The 18985-nt window shown below is 43.4% G+C and overlaps 1 protein-coding gene across 7 annotated transcripts in view; it reads right to left on the bottom strand.

The window, feature by feature from the left end:
- Nucleotides 1-18985, bottom strand: part of ADAM23 (ADAM metallopeptidase domain 23) — a 184872-nt gene that overhangs the window by 155500 nt on the left and 10387 nt on the right. For all 7 annotated transcript variants that reach the window (XM_075934339.1, XM_075934346.1, XM_075934341.1 and 4 more), the window contains exon 3: nucleotides 2494-2570. In XM_075934339.1, coding sequence (XP_075790454.1) covers nucleotides 2494-2570 — 77 coding nt within the window. The remainder of the gene's footprint in view (nucleotides 1-2493; nucleotides 2571-18985) is intronic.

The following is an 18985-nucleotide window of genomic DNA, read 5'->3' as shown; positions in this document are numbered from 1 at the left end:
CTTCAAACTGATTCAACAGCCCCTTCCATTATCCATCATCAGGCTCCTTGTGCTCTAGAGTGGAATGGAAAAATGGCAAGTTCTCTCTTCTGAGGACTGTGGAAAGCTGAATTTACTTTAGTTATATATTCCAATATAACTTGTTTTTGTTGAACTTACACAACTCATAAAAACATATTTTAATCTATAGATCCAATGACTGAGTTGCTCGAGTTACTTTTCGGCAACATAGCTATTATTTAAAAAGATACTTTTAATGTACAGAAAATTAGACAAACTGCAGAGCCACAGCAGCCCCTTATTGATTAATCATGTACATGATGCAAATTGTATTGAGTACGCGATTAGTCAGTTACTCGATACTTAACACCTTTAGTTCCAGAGTATTTAACTTGTGTCTGGATATAAAGGCAAAGTGATACATGGAGCGAATCTAAAACTGGAATTTCTGGCATGCAGGAAATAATGTCATTAGCTTTTGTCCCAATTCAGAAAAAAGTCAAAATAGTAAAACTTTTTGTTTTGACAGTCCTATATCAAAATGTTTCATTTCAGGTCAACATGAATCTCTCTAGCCACTTGAGCCAATGAAGTTCCTTGTGTGACTTGCAGTTCACTGTCCTTCCTCAAACTATCCTCCTGAATTAGTTCTTATTCCACTGCCCAGGCACTCCATCTTCCATAATGCACTAGGATCTCTTCCTGTGGCTGAAACACAGCAGTACTTAATCAACTCCCATGAGGCTCCAGGCTTTCTTTCCTCTCTCTGGTCCTTCACCCTGCCTGCCGCTTAAAGTCCCTGGCTCCACCTTCTAATGTCCTCATATGTTTTTTTTAGCCATTTTACATTTTAAAGGTGAAGGTGCAAAGGTTGAAAAAATATAACAAATGTAGTTCCATGTAATGCTTTAGTTGCAGAAAAACATTTAACTCTAAATTCAGCTGTGGGCAGATAAAAAGACTTCCAGTTCACTTTTAAAAACAAAACATCTTAATCAGAAGAGCTGAGTAAAAATAAGCAACAGATATGGGAATATAGTGACTCAGTAAATTTTCAAAAGCCACAGCTTGTTCCTCTATAACCCAGTATTTGATACAATTGCAACATTACACCTTGTACCTTTACATCTCAAAAAACTTTCAAAACTGCTAACGGACTAACCGAAAAAAAACTTAACTCGACATCAAGAAGAGAGCAATACTTCTTTAATATTGAAAAATACTAATTTCTGCTGATTCATTTTTGTTTAAAAATACACTGTCATTCTCAAGGACAGCACAAGCTGTGTATGCATTTTTTGTGCAGAGCTTACAGAATTCTGTTCATCGCATATTTAATACTTATTTTATTCCCTCATTCTTTTCCCTCAGCTATATCGCAACATATAGTGGCAAACCTCGGCACTATAGGAGTCTTGGGCTATGTCTAGACTGCAAGCCTCTTTCAAAAGAGTGCCTGGACTACCACCAGTACTTTCAAAAAAGCAAGCCACTTTTTCGAAAAAGAGCACCCAAGCAGTCTGGATGCTCTCTTTTGAAAAAGCACAGTTTGTGTTACATAGCACCTTTTTTCGAAAGAGCACTTTCGAAAAAAGGCGTTATTCCTCGTAAAACGAGGTTTTCTATGGTTGAAAAAACTGCCGGGTTATTTCAATTTACTTTTGATTTACAGCAGTCTAGATGCAAGTAAAGATTTTTCAAAAAAAGGCCACTTTTTTCGAAAAATTCCTGTAGTCTACACTCTAGACACACACATACTCTTTTTAGAAGTACAGACAGCAGCATTTTTTATGTCAACGTATTGCCACAGTTGGGGAGATATGGTAGAGGTAGTGCAACTGAAAAGAATGAGACAGAAGCTGAGTCTCTAATTAAAGCTGCTTTATACCTCTAATCTTACCTACCAATGAAATAAAACACCAGTTGTAAATGAGTTTCTATATGGATTTAATTTGCTGTCCCTTCAGGATACAAGAACAACTTGGAACCAACTTCTGGATGAAGAACCACCCACCAGCACTTCCCACCTGCCAGAGGACCCACTGATCAGCTTCTCCTTCTTCCTCCCAGTGCCTCCTACCTGCCACTATTCAAAGGTGGGGGCTTGGGAGAACTGGTGGAGTGAGGGGTAAGGGGCAGAGCAGAGGTCAAACACCCCTCAGTAACAGAAGTGAGCATCTATATTCCTTAGGACCCAAACTAAAATTTCTATTTCTATTTTTCATCTTTACATGAAAGTATTGAAGAACAGAACATATCGTTTCTTAAAGAAAACTAGATTAATACACCTAATTTAGGCAAGCTTTCCATCTTTCACGCATATTTCAATATATCAAAGTGGCAGTATATTAATGGGTGGTGGTGTAGTTTACCAAAGCTCACAGGATTCTACTTGCCCTATGCTACTGCCCTCTCCCTTAAAAAAGTGCTCTATTTTCAAAGAGACAGTCCACAAATAGCAGGAAACAAAGAAACCCAGAATCATACACTTACTTATTCAATGTGAGGTCAAGGATGAATATGGAACCAAAGGCTTCAATCTGGAAACTTGCCTGGGCCAGATGCACAGCCTGCAGACATGGGGGAAAAAAAACCCTTTACTTTTACTATATGTTTAAAATAAGTCATATCAAAGTCTGTCTTTTTATTACAGTATTTTGTACAATATGATACAACTTATTTAGGACTCCCATATAAATGTTTACATATTTTTATAAATCCCATAATTTAGATCTATATAGTAATAGCATAACAAGAAGTACCTACTACAGTATATACACAGTGTGCTAATTTTATTCAGCACGTAGCACTCATTTTAAAAGAGTGAATAATTATAATTAAGGCCTTTGTAATGCAAGTATGTGCATACAAATTCACAGCAAGGCTCATATGTACAGAATGCAGGACTCCTTCAATAGATCAAAAACTTTGGATTTGTGGATGTAGCCATGCTATTGATTACTAGGTCAACGATTTTCAACCTATTCAAATTTCAGTTTTAACTTTAAATTAGACCTAGTTGCCAAAAACAGAATGGCTTTAATTCTCTAACCTGAACTCTCAAATAAATGTTCAATATTGATCTAAGAGAGATTAACAATATCTGCAGCATATTCATGCATTACCTGGAAAACCAGGTTCACAACAAACTACCTTGTTTAATAAAAGATCAAAGTTTCAGGGCAACTGCACCTGTACTCACCTTCAATGGTCACTCAAAAGCACCCACTTAAAAGTTTCCAGCTCCCACATATCACCATCCTCAGGCAACTCACTCACTCCTGACTACTGGCTTTAAAGCTTCATTGCTCCTGGAAGTTACACTATAATAGTCCCAACTGGTAAGAGAGTGTCTGCACTTTGCTTTCTCTCTGAAGGCTATGAACAAGATAACAACATCGAATCATAGAATCCTAGAGTTGGAAGAGACCTCAGGAGGTCATTGAGTCCAGCCCCCTGCCCAAGGCAGGACCAAACCCAACTAAATCAACCCAGACAGGGCTTTGTCAAGCTGAGACTTAAAAACTTCTAGGGATGGAGATTCTACCATCTCCCTAAGAAACCCATTCCAGTACTTCACCACCCTCCTAGTGAAATAGTTTTTCCTCATATCCAACCTAAACCTCCCCCCTGCAACTCGAAACCATTGCTCCTTGTTCTACCATCCGTCACTACTGAGAACAGCCTCTTTCCAGCCTCTTTGGAACCCCCTTCAGGAAGCTGAAGGCTGCGATCAAATCTCCCCTCACTCTTCTCTTCTGCAGACTAAATAAGCCCAAATCCCGCAGCCTCTCCTAGTCATTTAGATTTTGCACATCCTTTAGAGTATGTCTACCCTAGCCCCCTAGTTCGAATTAGGGAGGCTAATGTAGGCATTTGAAGTTGCAAATCAAGCCCGGGATTTAAATATCCCATGCTTGATTTACATATTCCCGGCCGGTCACCATTTTTGAAATTTACAAGTCCGGACTAACTGCCTGCGTTTACACGCGGCAGAGACCCGGTATTTCAAATTAAAACCCTAAATCGAACTACCTGTTATTCCTCCTGTGAGGATGGAATGACTTTGCCAAGAAGAGGAAGTGGTGGAAGGCATATAAGAGACTGTGGGCCCAACTGATCATCATGGTATCCCCCATGGAGCCCTTGCCCAACCTCACCTTGGAACAATACTTGGGGCATTTGGTATTGTGTAATGTTGCAAATAAGTCTATTTCCACAAAACACCACTTGAGGCAGACATATATACGGCTTGAAGATGAATCTCCCATTTGTATTGCTTGATTAAATACGTGGCAGATGGTCTGCAGTGATGTTTTGGTTGTCTGGGAGATAGGGTGATGTGGTGGTGAATGTACCACTGCCATAGTGTTGCTGCCTCTCTGAAGAGGGTATTTGATCTCACCCTGCCTTGGCGATTTATGTAAAACATGCAGGCAGCGTTGTCTGTGAGTATCCTCAATGACTTGCCCTCTTCCATTCCTTGTCATAAGGGGTGGATTTATATTGTGTTTACTTGCCTCTGTTGTTGGCTGCATCAATGACTAAGGAATTAGGTGGTGGCTGCATGAACAAAAATTCAGTCCCTTTCGCTGGGACATAATACTTCCTGTCTGCTCTTTTTGATGTTGGGGTGATAGATGCTGGCGTTTGCCATAGAATTTTTGCTGGGTCCAATATGGCCTCATTGACTGGCAGTGCAATCTTCGATGAAGGTAAGGTCTGCAGTATGTTGGTGAGTTTGTTCCACAAACATTGTCTCAGGCACCTCGAGCAATGAGATGTCGAGGGTATTATCCACCCTTTTGTATAAGTCTTGAAAAGACTTGAAGTCATCCCCCACAGTTGGTGGAGGAAGCATTATTGTCTTATCGGGAAAGAGGACGAGATGTGCGAGGGAGGTCTCCCTAAGAGTCATCCAAGTCCTATAGCTCATCCAGATAACCTCAGATCTTGCAGCTGTAGGTGACCTGCGGGCCACTGTCAGAGTCCAGGGTGGCGGCATCAATTGAGGTACCAGTATGTGAGTCTTTAAGGTATCAAAAGGGTCCCATCCCTGCCAAGGTTGTGGAATCAGGATGGAGGAAGCCATGGAAAAGACTGCCACATCTGGGGCTGAGCCATCTGCTGCTGTAGCTGTATTTGTGCAGCTAGCTTTGGCGTTTAATGTAGTGAGAAGAATGTGATCTCATCATCACTATTGCTGGAGAAAGGGGTCACCAAACTCAATGGTGTAGCGAGTCTACTTCTTCCCTCCAGTGTTGGTGTGTCGTCGGCACTGAATAAGGGTGTGCCCGGTACCGATGTTATTGTTAGCTCCTGATGGGCAGTCAATGGTCTTCGCAGAGCAAAGGTCAGTACCACCAGTGCCATAAATTGTCCATGCATTAGGGAGTCTGCCTGTGCCCTAGCTGTAGACGGTATCGGAGAGACTTCTATACTTGGGGCCAGTACCGACTTGGCCAGTGTCCGTATCAGCGGTTCAGAATGCCTCCTGTTGGAGGTACTGTGAGATGGTTTAGGTATCATTTTCGTTGGTCCCAGTGCTGTAAGTACCAGTGGCGGTTTTATTCAACTTGGGTGCGGAGACCACAGGGCATGATTCTTTGGAAGGTATTGCCCCTCAGGGTTTGTCAACAATTTTTAACAGTCACAGTTACTAAATACTCCTCAGGATCAGGACCTGCAGCCAGTGAACTCCAGCTCCCAGCTCCACTCCTGGGGAGCCCCTGCCACACTGCACTGCTGCCTCTAACACAGAGGCAGCAGTGCAGAGTGGCACCAGCCCCTGTCTGCAAGGGGCCCGAGCTTCTGTGGACAGGTGCAATTCCGGCATCCCACGGAGCAGCCTTTGTCCACAATGAGCCCAGGCCACTGCAGACAGAGGCTGTTCTGTTGCAGTAGTCGCTCCCCCTCCTTTACTGCCTCAGATACAGCTCCCACCAAGCACCCGGCTCTTACCTGCCCCCATCCTCTGCTGCCTCTGTGGAAGGCAGCAAGTGGGGGCAGGCAGCTCTGCAGAACCAACGTGTATGAAGAACTAGCTTAAAAGCCTGCCCCCTCTTACGCTGCTGCCTCTGATAAAGAAGCAGGAACATGGGAGGGGGCGGGGCCTCAGGTGACTCCATAGGAGCTGATACATGCAGGGAGCTGGCTTGAAAGCCAGCCTCCCATGTGTACTGGCTCCCGCCTGCACCTTTAACCCTCCACACAGCTGCCTATCAGAGGCAGCAGTGCAGTAGCGGGGGGACTAGTGGCTCCATGGGACCTGATGCTTGGGAGCTGGCTTAAAAGCTGGCTCTCCATGGGCACTGGCTCCCACCTCTTCCCCCTTCCCCCCCCCCTTGCTGCCTCTAATATAGAGGCAGCAAGGGGGGCATTGTGTGTAGTAGTTTGGATTAACTGAAAAGCCCAGGTTTATTGGTTAATCATTTAAACATCTATACACTAACATCCCTAACATGCTGTGCTGAGAAACAGACAATGTTAGTCCCTTTAATCTATATGGTTGCTGAAAGTTAGGTAGCGGCATCTCTTGAAGCATTGAGATGGGGGAAGGTTTACCGCTCACTCAAAGGAAAGAATTGCTGTTGTTGTTGAAGCATCACCAGTGAGCATTTTCAAACAGACTAGGGCTCACCGATAGAATGGCATGCCATTAAGACCACAGGTCCCCATTAGCTCCTAGCAGGGCTTACAGGGCCAAGGGAAAAATGCAGAAACAGGTTCAGGAAGAAGTAGAAAGCATGTTGGCAATGGGAGTAATCACCAAACCCAAAAGCCCCGATATCTCCTATAGTGACAGTACCCAAAAAGGATAAGACTATGAGATTTTTGTGTGGATTATAGGAAACTAAATGATATCACACAGCCTGATCCTTACCCCACACCCACAGTAGAGGACCTATTGGACACCCGGGGGAGAGCAAAGTTTATAAGCGCCACGTAAACCCGAGGCTGGGTGCTTTAAGGGAACTATGTTGTTTAGACTTTTCATTAACCAATCAGGTAATACAGAAATTGTTTTGTGCTAGCTTGATAAAACTAAATATTGGAATAGACACCAGCCATCCCATTTCTTGCAATGCATCCTAGTTGAGTGAATTCAGATGACCTCTCCGGAATCCTGGGTATCACACCTGTCGAAAGCAAAACTTTAGCTCAAACAGTGGTATGAAACGAATATATTACTTTTATGTATTAGTGTAATGTATTCACTCTCATGTGGCAACCATAAATCCGTGAGTAGGTCACCCTAATTAGTGAAAACTAAAATAGTATTTCATCCTTATGACTGATTTACATTACTTATAACAATTTAACATAAAATGTTTTATTACTTCATATTTCAGCCATTATAATTTTATGTTATGTGCTGCATTCATAGGAGAGGGACAATTTCTCAAGAATGTTACACACTACTGATATTTTTCTCTTTTAAAGTGCATTAATCCCTATAATCCCTATATGGCGAGACACTGACATTCTAGTGTTTTATAATGCTAAAGTGTGATTTAAAATTTGTTTCTTCTTACACAAACAAGTCACAAATAGCATAAATCTAAATAAGAAAGGATATTCCTCAAAGCATTTAACACTTTGTTTATATGTACACCCTTTAGATATTTCCTCATCTGTGCACAAGAAAAATTACATTTATTGCTTGTGCAGTCTGTATGCATGAACATACTTGATACACATATGGGATATATGTAACTTCATGTGAACATATGTGAAAAAAAACTATTACCTGTTTCTGTAACTCAAGTTCTTTGAGATACAACGCTCATGTCCATTCAAAGTGTGTGTGCTTGCCACATACACCAGTGCCAGAAGATTTTCCCTTAGCAGTACCCATAGTGGGGCTGACATAGGTGCCCCGTGGAGTAGTGCACAGATGCCACATTATATAGAGCGCTTCCAGCCCCCTCCAGCCTCTTGCCAGAAAAATCCAACAGTGGGGAAGGAGAGAAAGATGTCGAATGCACATAAGTAAAACATCTTGAAGAATGCCAGTTACAGACACAGGTATCTTTTCTTCTTCAAGTCCTTGTTCATGTCCATTAAATGTAGGTGACTGCAAGCACTCTCTCTGGAGGTGGAAGAAGTTTACTGACATGCCACCTGCAACACAGCTCTTCCAAAGGCCGCATTGCTCAGGCTTGTTGCATCAGAGTGTGTAGTAAAAGTGATCATTAAGGACCACTTCGCAGTTTTGCAAATCTCCTTGATAGAAACATTGGCAAGGTAGGCTACACAAGAGGTTTGCATTCTGGTCAAATGGGCTTTGACAAGCAGGGGCGGCTGAGCACCCACCAGCTGATAGCTTGTCCGAATGCACGATGTTATCCAACTGGAGATCCTTTGTGTGGATACCAGGAGCCTCTTCATTCTCTCAGCATATGACAAAGATCTGGGGTGACTTACAGAATGGCTTCGTTCTGTCAGTGTAGAGGGTGAGGACCATGTGGACATCCAAGGCACACAGTTATAGCTCCTCACTGGCTGCATGAGGTTTTGGGGAGATGACCGGGAGAAGATGTCCTGGTTCACATGAAAGGCTGAAACCACCTTAAATGGGAAGGCAGGGTACAGCCACAGCTGGACCTTGTCTTTAAAGAAGATAGTGTATGGGGCCGCTGAAGTCAAGACATGCAGCTTAAAGACCCACTTAGCCAATGTAACAGCACTAACTGTGACTTTTTTGTGTTTACCAACAGGTCGAGGCAGTGACATATCGGAGCAGAGGATCCACATCTCAATGGGCCTTGGAGCTGGAGTGACTTTTGATGAGTCAATCATCTAGGTAAGGGTAAGTCTGCTGACTTCTGATGTCTGAGGAGGCACACTGCCATGCCTTTGGTAAACACCCGTGGAGCCTTGAGACCAAAGGCAGTGGATCAATCTCCCGGATCCAGGGAGGTGATGATGGAGGCCATGCTAACCATACAGAATTTGGGCCTCACCATGTTCAAGCCACGCAGGTGCAGAATAGGGTAGAACTCTCCCTTGGCCTTGGGAATCAAAAAATAGCAGGAATAAAACCCTTGATTCCTGTAGCAGCATGGAACCAGCTATGCCGCACCAATTTACAGCAACCTTTCAACATCTTGAGATAGGTCTCTGAACAGGGATGGGCAGAGGGGCTGGAGGAACTGTGGAGGCGAGCTAGAGCATAGAGCTCTGTTACACTGTCCTGAGGACACAAGGATCCCGTAGTCATAACATACCACACAGGGAGGAAAGGGCACAAATGGTGGGAGAAGAGCACAGAGGAAGGATCTAGTGATCTGAGAAGTACATCACCCTCGAGCATACCCTCAAAAGGAGAGTAACATTGGAAGTAAGCTTGGAATGGGAGGAGCCCAGTTGCTAGGAAGAATGAGGTTTGGACTACCTCTGTCTGAACCCCTTAGATTTGCCCTTCCCCACATTCTGATAAGACCGGGAAGGCTGAGCAGGAGGATGCTTAAACTTTTTGTGTTCAGGCCCCAGAACACACAACCCAAGCATACAGAGGGTGGTGCAGAAGTCTTTCAAGCCATGCAGCTTAGTGTCTGTTTGCTCTGGAAACAGAGCAGCCCCATCAAAGAGGAGACCCTGTATGGGCTGCTGACCTCAACAGAGAAGCCGGACAGGAGCAGCCAGGACACCCTTTACATAGATACTGCCAATGCCCATGGTACAGGCTGCTGCATCCTGGAGTGCTGCCATAGCCCCTTCATCCACCAGGGACCAAAACACCTTCTTTGAGTCCTCTGGGAGAGAAGGCTCAATTTTTGTGGTAGCCTGCCACTTGTTTACTTTGTAGCAGGCTATGAGTTGAAGGCTGGAGCATGAATAAATTTTACGCCCTGTCTCTTCGAATCTTTATTTTTCAGGACTGCCCTGTACTGACCTTGCCTCTCATAGTGATTCACAGCCACCTCCACCAGTGAGTTGGGAGGCATGTGCGAATGGAGGTACTAATACCTCTTGGCCAGAATAAAATACTTGCACTCTGCCCGCTTGGAAATGGGAGGAATAGAAGAGGGGGTTTGCTACAGGGCAGTAGCAATCTTGGTCACCCCGTTTGCAGGGGAAAACCCTGTCTGGAGCTGCCTGTCCTAGCACCCCAAAGAGGGGCTCATCAGGCTCCTCGAGTTCTTCCACCAGAAGGTTTAGATTGCTGGTCACCTTCTTTAGGAATTCCTGGTGGGCCTATGAGTCACCCAGGGGAACCACTGGAGGATGAGGGGGATTAGGTCAAAAGGAAGAGGCAGTCTGCACCACTGGTACCTCTTTGGGACCTGAGGAGGCTGAAGATTGTGCCTCTAACTCCTTTTCCACCTACAGAGTGGCAGCCCTTGAGAATTCCAGTGCCAGAGGGCATTTAGAAAAGGAGGCTGACAGTGCCATGGACATGCCAGCTACCAAGCGTGGTACCTGGGACGGCAGAGCAGACCCCCATAGGTACCATTAAGATGGCCAGGTCTGCAGCCACAGAGCAGTCTGGGAAACAAGGGCACTGGACCAAGCACTGAGGCTTGGTCCAAGGCCATGCTGACAGAGGCTACGTCTAGACTGCAGCACTTTTCCGGGATACCAGAGGTATCCCAGAAAAGTACTGCTGCATCCAAGGAACACATCCGCTTTTCCCCCAAAAATTTGGAAAAGCGGACGCATTTTTTCACCATCCCTGTAAACCTCATTTTAAGAGAAAAAAGGGATGGCTCGAAAGAGCAGGTTTTTCCAAAATTTGGCACTGTGTAGACGTGCCAAATTTCAAAAAAGCCTCTTCTGAAAGAAAAGCGGAAAAAGATACGCAAATTGTGGTTCGCAATTCGCTATCTTTTTCTGACTTTTCTTTGTAGTGTATACGTAGCCACAGTGTGCAGTGCCACCAGACAATGAACAAGTTCTGTTGTTAGTGCAGTACCACACTCTGGCATCTGATGGGGATGCCCAGGATAGAGGAGAGACGAGAATGGTCCTCTGGAGAACCTGACTGCTGGGGAACATGTGGTGCAGGCATCAATGGCGCATAGCAGCTTCAGGAGCGGTGCCAATTGTCCAAAGAGCAGTGCCACGAAGCAGAGTGGGACCATCAACCCCTGCACTCCTCACAGACACACTGCAGGAAGACGGAACTGGGGAATCGTGTTGACAGAGGGTGTGGTGCTGTGCTACCAACCGGTACATCACACAAGGCTCAAATTACAATGAGTACCAGTCCCAAGTTTATTATCTGTGGAGACCAGGGTGGTGCCATGGCAGGTTTTCTTTTATGGTACAGTCCCACAGCTACAGGTATGGGCTGCACTAGCACCTGTTCAAAGCCACTCTGATGAAGAGGTGGGGAGAGAGAGAGAGAGAGGGAGCCTCACTCTGAAGGGGACTAAGGAGTCTGCTATAGTGCAGCAGAAGGGTCAACAGCAGCCATCATCTGGGGCTTATCCTTTGTAGGCCCCAAAGATTTGCCCATCTTGTTTGGGCTTGCGCAGAGCCAGAGAAGAGTCCTGGGAGACTGACTGCACCAGCTAAGTGCTGCGTATTGGCAGTCAGTGCTGAGTCTAATTGTTCGTGCACGAGAGCTAAGGTGGATTCCATTAGGAGAGTCTTAAGACCAATGTCTCTCTCCTTTTTGTTATGAGACTTAGAAAGATTTACAAACCTGGCACATATTACTAATGTGTGTCTCTGCTAAGCACCACAAACAGTTGCAGTTGTGGTCACTCACTGGCATGGGCTGGCAGCAACTGCAGCTGACATGCCCAACCCCAAGGCTAAGTCCCTACAGGACTTATACTAGCTGACTGATAACAGTAAACTGACTAACAATGGTAATTATTTACTAGGAAAATAGAGTCCAACAACTGGAAAAAGTGCAACAGCTAATGCTGAGGTAAGCAGGTTCCAAGGACCATCACTGGCAGCAAGAAGGAACTGAGGGTGAAGGGGGCCAAAAACAAAGCATGTGTGTCTCTCTCAAGGGGGCACCTGAGCAAGCTCTGCTATGGGTACTGCTAAGGGAAAATCTTCTGCCACCAGTGCACGTTGCAAGCACACACACTACATTGAATACACCTGAGCAAGCACTCGAAGAACCACCTATATTCTTGTTGTTCCCATCTATTTATTACATAGTTTAAAAGACATAAAAGAAACTATTTGCTTTCTCAGCACAAGTGCTTGTTACACCAACCAAGGCTACCCTCTTGCTGAAAAGCTGCAATATCACATTAAGCTTTCCAGCAGCAAAGTGCTACCAATCAAATGCCACTAGTGGAGCTAGCTCAAGAAGGAAGGGTTGGATTCTCTCTCTCATTTTTGCTGCCACCAAAATAAAATTCTATGAAGAGCACTACCCCATTGCTCTAGTACAGGTGTGAGGAACATCAAGCACAGGGGCCGGATGTGGCCCCTTCTTGCCTGGATTCAGCCCCCGAGACTGAGGGCCTCCCCCAGAATTGGGGAGCCCTCACTGGTACTCCAGCCACCCTATGGTACCACTCTGGGGCTTGAGCAAACAAAATCTAGTGGGCTGTGCCCCCTAGGCTCTGGTGTGTGAGGGGAAAGTGGGGAGTGTCTTTCTCCTTCTCAGTCAAAGGCCACATCATTGAGGGATATATGTTTAGATTATTTAACTGTAAAATTCTACTGCCTTTACAAGCCAATAGATTAAGTAATCAAGTTTATTCATCAGATAGTATCAGACATTTTTAAAAGGATAGATTTTTGCTTAAGTAGACAGACTACTTAACAGTTCCTTTAGATCTCCTACTGTGTATAATTAGATATAGATTTCCACACTGTAAGTTTGATGCTTTTTAGAAAATTTTTGGTAGCCTAGCCAAACACGTAAGAGACAGATGTTGCATTCCTTACTTGGGCAAAACTCCTGAGTTTGCTATTGTAAAGAGTTGACTTCTTGATCCATATTAAAAAAGTGGATTTTTTAAAATTAATAGACCTCATGATTCAGAAGTATACCCAGCTGACTTTCTCTGTACATCTGTGCTACTGTTGTGTACTAAAATAAATGCTTAAATTGGAAAAATGATATGTATGCATGTATCTAAAAGAGATAATTAAGCTTTTTTTAAAAACAGCTACTCATTTATAAATTAAAATTGTTTTGAGCTATATAATTGTAAAATATTTTTTAAAATGGATAAACTGGATTTTTAGTTGAAATGGGAAATAGCTTTTCTATGTTGAGAATTTATCTGCTAAATCAATTTAAGAATATTTTCCTGATGAGATAGAAATAGGTCATGCTTTGCTCCACAGATTTACTCAGAATATATCCAGTTTTATATCTGCCAACTTTAGTAACTAAGCCCCTGATGTCTAACTCTAACCGTGAGCAGCACCACTGATTTCAATTTAACTCCCATTGATTTTAATTCTCATTAAAGCCACTGGAAGTTAGTGTAACCAAGGAAATAATTTAGCTTTAAAGTATACTTCTCGGCTACGTCTACACTGGCATGATTTTCCGGAAATGTTTTCCGTTGAAAGCATTTTCGGAAAAGTGTGTCTAGATTGGCAGGATGCTTTTCCGCAAAAGCACTTTTTGTGGAAAAGCGTCTGGGGGCCAATCTAGACGTGCTTTTCCGCAAAAAAGCCCCGATCGCCATTTTCGCAATTGGGGCTTCTTTGCGGAAAACAAATCTGAGCTGTCTACACTGGCCCTTTTGCGCAAAAGTTTTTCGGAAAAAGACTTTTGCCCGAACAGGAGCAGCATAGTATTTCTGCAAAAGCACTGACAATCTTACATGAGATCGTCAGTGCTTTTGCGGAAATTCAAGCGGCCAATGTAGACAGCTGGCAAGTTTTTCCGCAAAAGCAGATGATTTTGCGGAAAAACTTGCCAGTCTAGACACAACCTTAGGCTGTGTCTAGACTGCATCCCTTTTCCGTAAAAGGGATGCAAATTAGACACATCGCAATTGCAAATGAAGCGGGGATTTAAATCCCCCCCGCTTCATTTGCATAAACATGGCTGCCGCTTTTTTCTCGCTCGGAGCTTTGCCGGAAAAAAGCGCCAGTCTAGACGGGGATCTTTTGGGAAATAAAGTATTTTCCAAAAGATCCCTCATTCCTTATTTTAAGAGGGATAAGGGATCTTTCGGAAAAGGCTTTATTTGGACTGTAAACTAGGGTTATAAAGGAGTAGTTCACTACCTAGGGATATAAAGAAGTAGTCGACTAAGCATATGCTTATCAGGTAGTCGAGTCAATTTGAGAAGGAGTCAATTCCACAAGGAGTACAGCTAGTTCGGATTAGAAGCCTAATCCGAACTAGCTACTCCGTGCTGCGTGTAGCCGCGCGGCACGGGGTTCGAACTAGCCGGGATTTAAAAATAGCGGTGCCCGGCTTATGGAAATGAAGCCCGGGAAATTCAAATCCCGGGCTTCATTTGCAAGTGCGGTATGCCTACATTACCCTCCTAGTTCGAATTAGGAGGGTAGTGTAGACATACCCTAAGGGATATAAGAACAACCCAGGGAGCTACAGACCAGTCAGTTTAACTTCTGTGCCAGGAAAGATAATGGAGCAAGTAATTAAGGAAATCATCTGCAAACACTTGGAAGATAATAAGGTGATAGGGAACAGCCAGCATAGATTTGTAAAGAACAAATCCTGTCAAACCAATCTGATAGCTTTCTTTGATAGAATAATAAGTCTTGTGGAAAAGGGAGAAGCGGTGGACATGGTATACCTAGACTTCATTAAAGCATTTGATACGGTCTCGCATGATATTCTTATCAATATATTAGGCAAATACAACTTAAAGGGGCTACTATAAGGTGGGTGCATAACTGACTAGATAACTGTTCTCAGAGAGTAGTTATTAACGGTTCACAATCCTGCTGGAAAGGTATAACCGGTTCTGTTCAATATCTTCATCAACTATTTAAATATCGGCATAGAGAGTACGCTTATTAAGTTTGCAGAGGATACCAAACTGGGAGGGGTTGCAACTTCTTTGGAGGATAGGGTCATAATTCAAAATGATCTGGACAAATTGGAGAAATGGTCTGAGGTAAACAGGATGAAGTTTAATAAAGACAAATGCAAAGTGCTCCACTTAGGAAGGAACAATCAGTTTCACACGTACAGAATGGGAAGCGACTGTCTAGGAAGGAGTACGGCAGAAAGGAATCTAGGGATTATAGTGGACCACAAGCTAAATATGAGTCAACAGTGTGACCCTGTTGCAAAAAAAGCAAACATGATTCTAGGATGCATTAACAGGTATGTTGTGAGCAAGACACAAGAAATCATTCTTCCGCTCTACTCTGCGCTGATTAGGCCTCAGTTGGAGTATTTTGTCCAGTTCTGGGCACCATATTTCAAGAAAGATGTGGAGAAATTGGAGAAGGTCCAGGGAAGAGCAACAAGAATGATGAAAGGTCTAGAGAACATGAGCTATGAAGGAAGACTGAAAGAATTGGGCTTGTTTAGTTTGGAAAAGAGAAGATTGAGAGGGGACATGACAGCAGTTTTTAGGTATCTAAAAGGGTGTCACAAGGAGAAGGAAGAAAAATTGTTCTTCCTGGCCTCTGAGAATAGAACAAGAAGCAATGGGCTTAAACTGCAGCAAGGGAGGTTTAGGTTAGACATTAGGAAAATGTTCCTAACTGTTAGGGTGGTTAAACACTGGAATAAATTGCCTAGGGAAATTGTGGAATCTCCATCTCTGGAGATATTTAAGAGTAGGTTAGATAAATGTTTATCAGGGATGGTCTAGATAGTACTGGGTCCTGCCATGAGGACAGGGAACTGGACCTCTCAAGGTCTCTTCCAGTCCTAATATTCTATGATTCTATGATTATTGACTTATTTCCATAATACAAGAACTAGGGATCACCACATGAAATTAATTGGTAGCAGAATTAAAACAAACCAAAGGAAGTATTTCTTCATACAGTGCATAGATAACTTGTGGAACTCCTTGCTAGAGGATGTTGTGAAGACCAAGACTTTAAGAGAGTTCAAAAAAGAATTAGATAAAATCATGGAGGATAGGTCTATCAATGGTTATTACCCAGGATAGGCAGGAATAGTGTCCCTACCCTATGTTTGTCTGAAGATGGGAATGGGCAACATGGGATGGACCACTTGATGATTGCCTATTCTGTTCATTCCCTCTGAGGCACCTGGTGGTGACCAATGTCAGAAAACAGAAGAATGGGCTAGATGGACATTTGGTCTGATGGCCATTTTTATGCTGAACCATACAAAACTCAAGATATTTATGCTGTTTAAAATTTTAAGAAATCCTTCTTAGATACACATGTCCACAGAAAGTGGAGGAGAAAAACAGAGCAAAGTAAGGTTTATTTTATAAATTAGCTCTAAAAACATATGCTAATGAGCATATACAGCTAACAATTAACTTATATGAATAGCTATTTTTTGTAGTCATGTTGATCCCAGGATCTGTGAGACAAAATATTTTTATGGAAGAGACAGCTTTCAAGCTTCACGGAATTATTTTTCAGTTCTGGGAAAGATAAACAGACTCTGCTCATACAGGTCTGTGAAGCTCTAAAGCTTCTTTCTTCCATCAAAAAGAGTTGATCCAATAACAGATATTATCTCACCATTCTTGGTTCTCTTATATGAAGTTTATTGAACATTTTTACTACACACTTGGTGGATTATAAATACCATTACCATAAGGCATGTTAACTCATGAGTAAACCATTATTGCCATTATTCTAAATAGTCCACTATAAATAGTTTTGATATGTTGCTCTATAGCAGGGTGGATAAAAAACAGTGATTTAAACAAAAATAAAAATCTGAATTTTTATATTTAAATCAGTTTTTTTAGGAAAAAAACTTGTGTTTTAATTAAGATACATCATAGCTCAAAGTTATGGAATAGGGATTATTAATTCTAATTCTAATGCAAGTAATGTTTAAGACAGGGAGAACTTTTTTTGGGTTGGAAACCACAGACACACAGAAAAATCAGTCAGCGGCTGCACAAAAGTGAGAAGAAAAAAAAAATGGTCCCTGACTGGGAAACAGAAAGGCACTCCCCCCCATTCCCCTCACACAGCAAAGCCTAGGAGGGTCCATGCTAGTAGATTTTCAGGAGGGGAGCCTCCGTGTAGTGCTTTACTGTGCCTGCCAAAGGGAGGGAGAGCAGCAGCACGTTAAGCCACTTCTTCCTCCATCAGGCAGAACTCGTGGCTCTGATCTGGCTCTGGCTTTCCTGAATTCAGCCCATGAGGCTTGGGGTTCCTTCCCCCAAAGCAAGAGGAGCTGCAGGGGTGAGCGATGTGGGGCTGGAGCACCCGCATGGCCTCCCCAATGCTGGGGCGGATGGGAGCCCAGAGCCTCAAGGCTAGGTACACGTGTTGGGGAGGAGGGGAGTCAGCCCCCCAGGAACCCGTGCGTGCTCCTATTTTGTTAGAGGCAGCAATGCAAGGGAGCGGAAGATGGGGGCAAAAAGGCAGGGAGCCAGCCTTTTAATCTGGCTCCCTGTGCATGCCAGGAGCCTGCAGGAAATTGTGAAGATTAACTGATGAGCCCAGGCTAATCAGTTAACTGTGTACAAAGTTACATTTTCACATTCCTAGCGAGAACACACACTATATGCTGTCCTGTGCATGAGGTTTTGTAACAAAGTCACAATGTAGCCCTGACTGCTTTCATCATTTCTTCCTGCATGATTTATCGTGGCTTCTTTTTCTGAAGATCTGGTACGTCGACGACAGATCTGGTTGGCTGCTTTCCATGAAGCAGGGATTACTGCTCAGATCAGAGAATGGGGGAATCTGAGTTTGTTCTCTTTCATTATTTACAACACTAATCCAGTTAACTAAGATTTGTTGGCCACTATAAAAGGAATAAAGTTTTCTTAATACCCAGTGTCCTGGTGTAAATTTGTATCAATTCTATGTGCTGTAAGAAATCTATGCTGTTTTTTGCACCATCTCTGCCCTCAGCTCCTATACAGGCAGTCCCCGGGTTACGTACAAGATAGGGACTATAGGTTTGTTCTTAAGTTGTATTTGTATGTAAGTCGGAACTGGTACATATTGTAGGGGAAACTCTAGCCAAACATTTCTCCAGAGCTCAGTTTTATTCTCCCACACCTCACTTCCCTCAGTCCTTTATTCTCAAGCTGAGGTGTCTGCTGAGAAAAGCCGCTCCGCGTCTCCCTAGTCTGCTGGGGGGGGGGCGCTAGCTTCGCGTCTCCCTGGTCTGCTGGGGGGAAGCAGCTAGTGCGGGGTTGCCTCACCCCGTTTGTAAGTAGGGATCCGATGTAAGTCGGATCCATGTAACCCGGGGACTGCCTGTATGTATATATGTTCATCAACTAGTTTTCTAAATTTGCTAAATGTAAATTGGCATTTCCAGAAAGTTAACATTTGCAAGAGTCCTTTAAGCATTAAGTTGATATTTAACCTTTTCCTATTCTTAAAAATTAATGCATTTCATGATTGAGAATGTAAGAATGTAGCCACATAAACATGTAACCAATAAGCATGAGCTTATCAGTTACCCAAATTGCATAACAGCTACACATGGCTCTTGGTCAGGCTCCCAGGGAGCCACCTGCCTGTATCAGAGGTAGCAGCATGGGGCAACGGCTGGCACATGCTGTAACCATATAATGGATAACATTTTCAGTGGTTACACAGTTAACAAATTACCCTCATTTTAACATCCCCCTTCATAACTAAACAGTGTATGCAATATTGCTGTCACAGCCGACACAAAGATGCATTTTTACAACATACAAGCTGACAATAAAGGAACAATCCTATTTTGTTGGATTAATCACTTACTAGAAGACCACACTGTCATTTTGATCAATGTTAACTACAAATAGCAAAGAACAACGCAGGTAACGCAGTATGGGAAGGAGGTGGGCAGCCCTCGGTGGAGAAAGAGCAGGTTAAGAACTATTTAGAAAAGCTAGACATACACAAAATCCATGGGTCCGGATTTAATGCATCCGAGGGTACTGAGGGA

The sequence above is a fragment of the Pelodiscus sinensis genome, chromosome 7 (assembly GCF_049634645.1).
Source record: "Pelodiscus sinensis isolate JC-2024 chromosome 7, ASM4963464v1, whole genome shotgun sequence".
In the NCBI taxonomy this organism is placed as follows: domain Eukaryota; kingdom Metazoa; phylum Chordata; order Testudines; family Trionychidae; genus Pelodiscus; species Pelodiscus sinensis.
The sequence above is the reverse complement of the archived record's forward strand: the minus strand, read 5'-3'. Positions and strand labels throughout refer to the sequence as shown.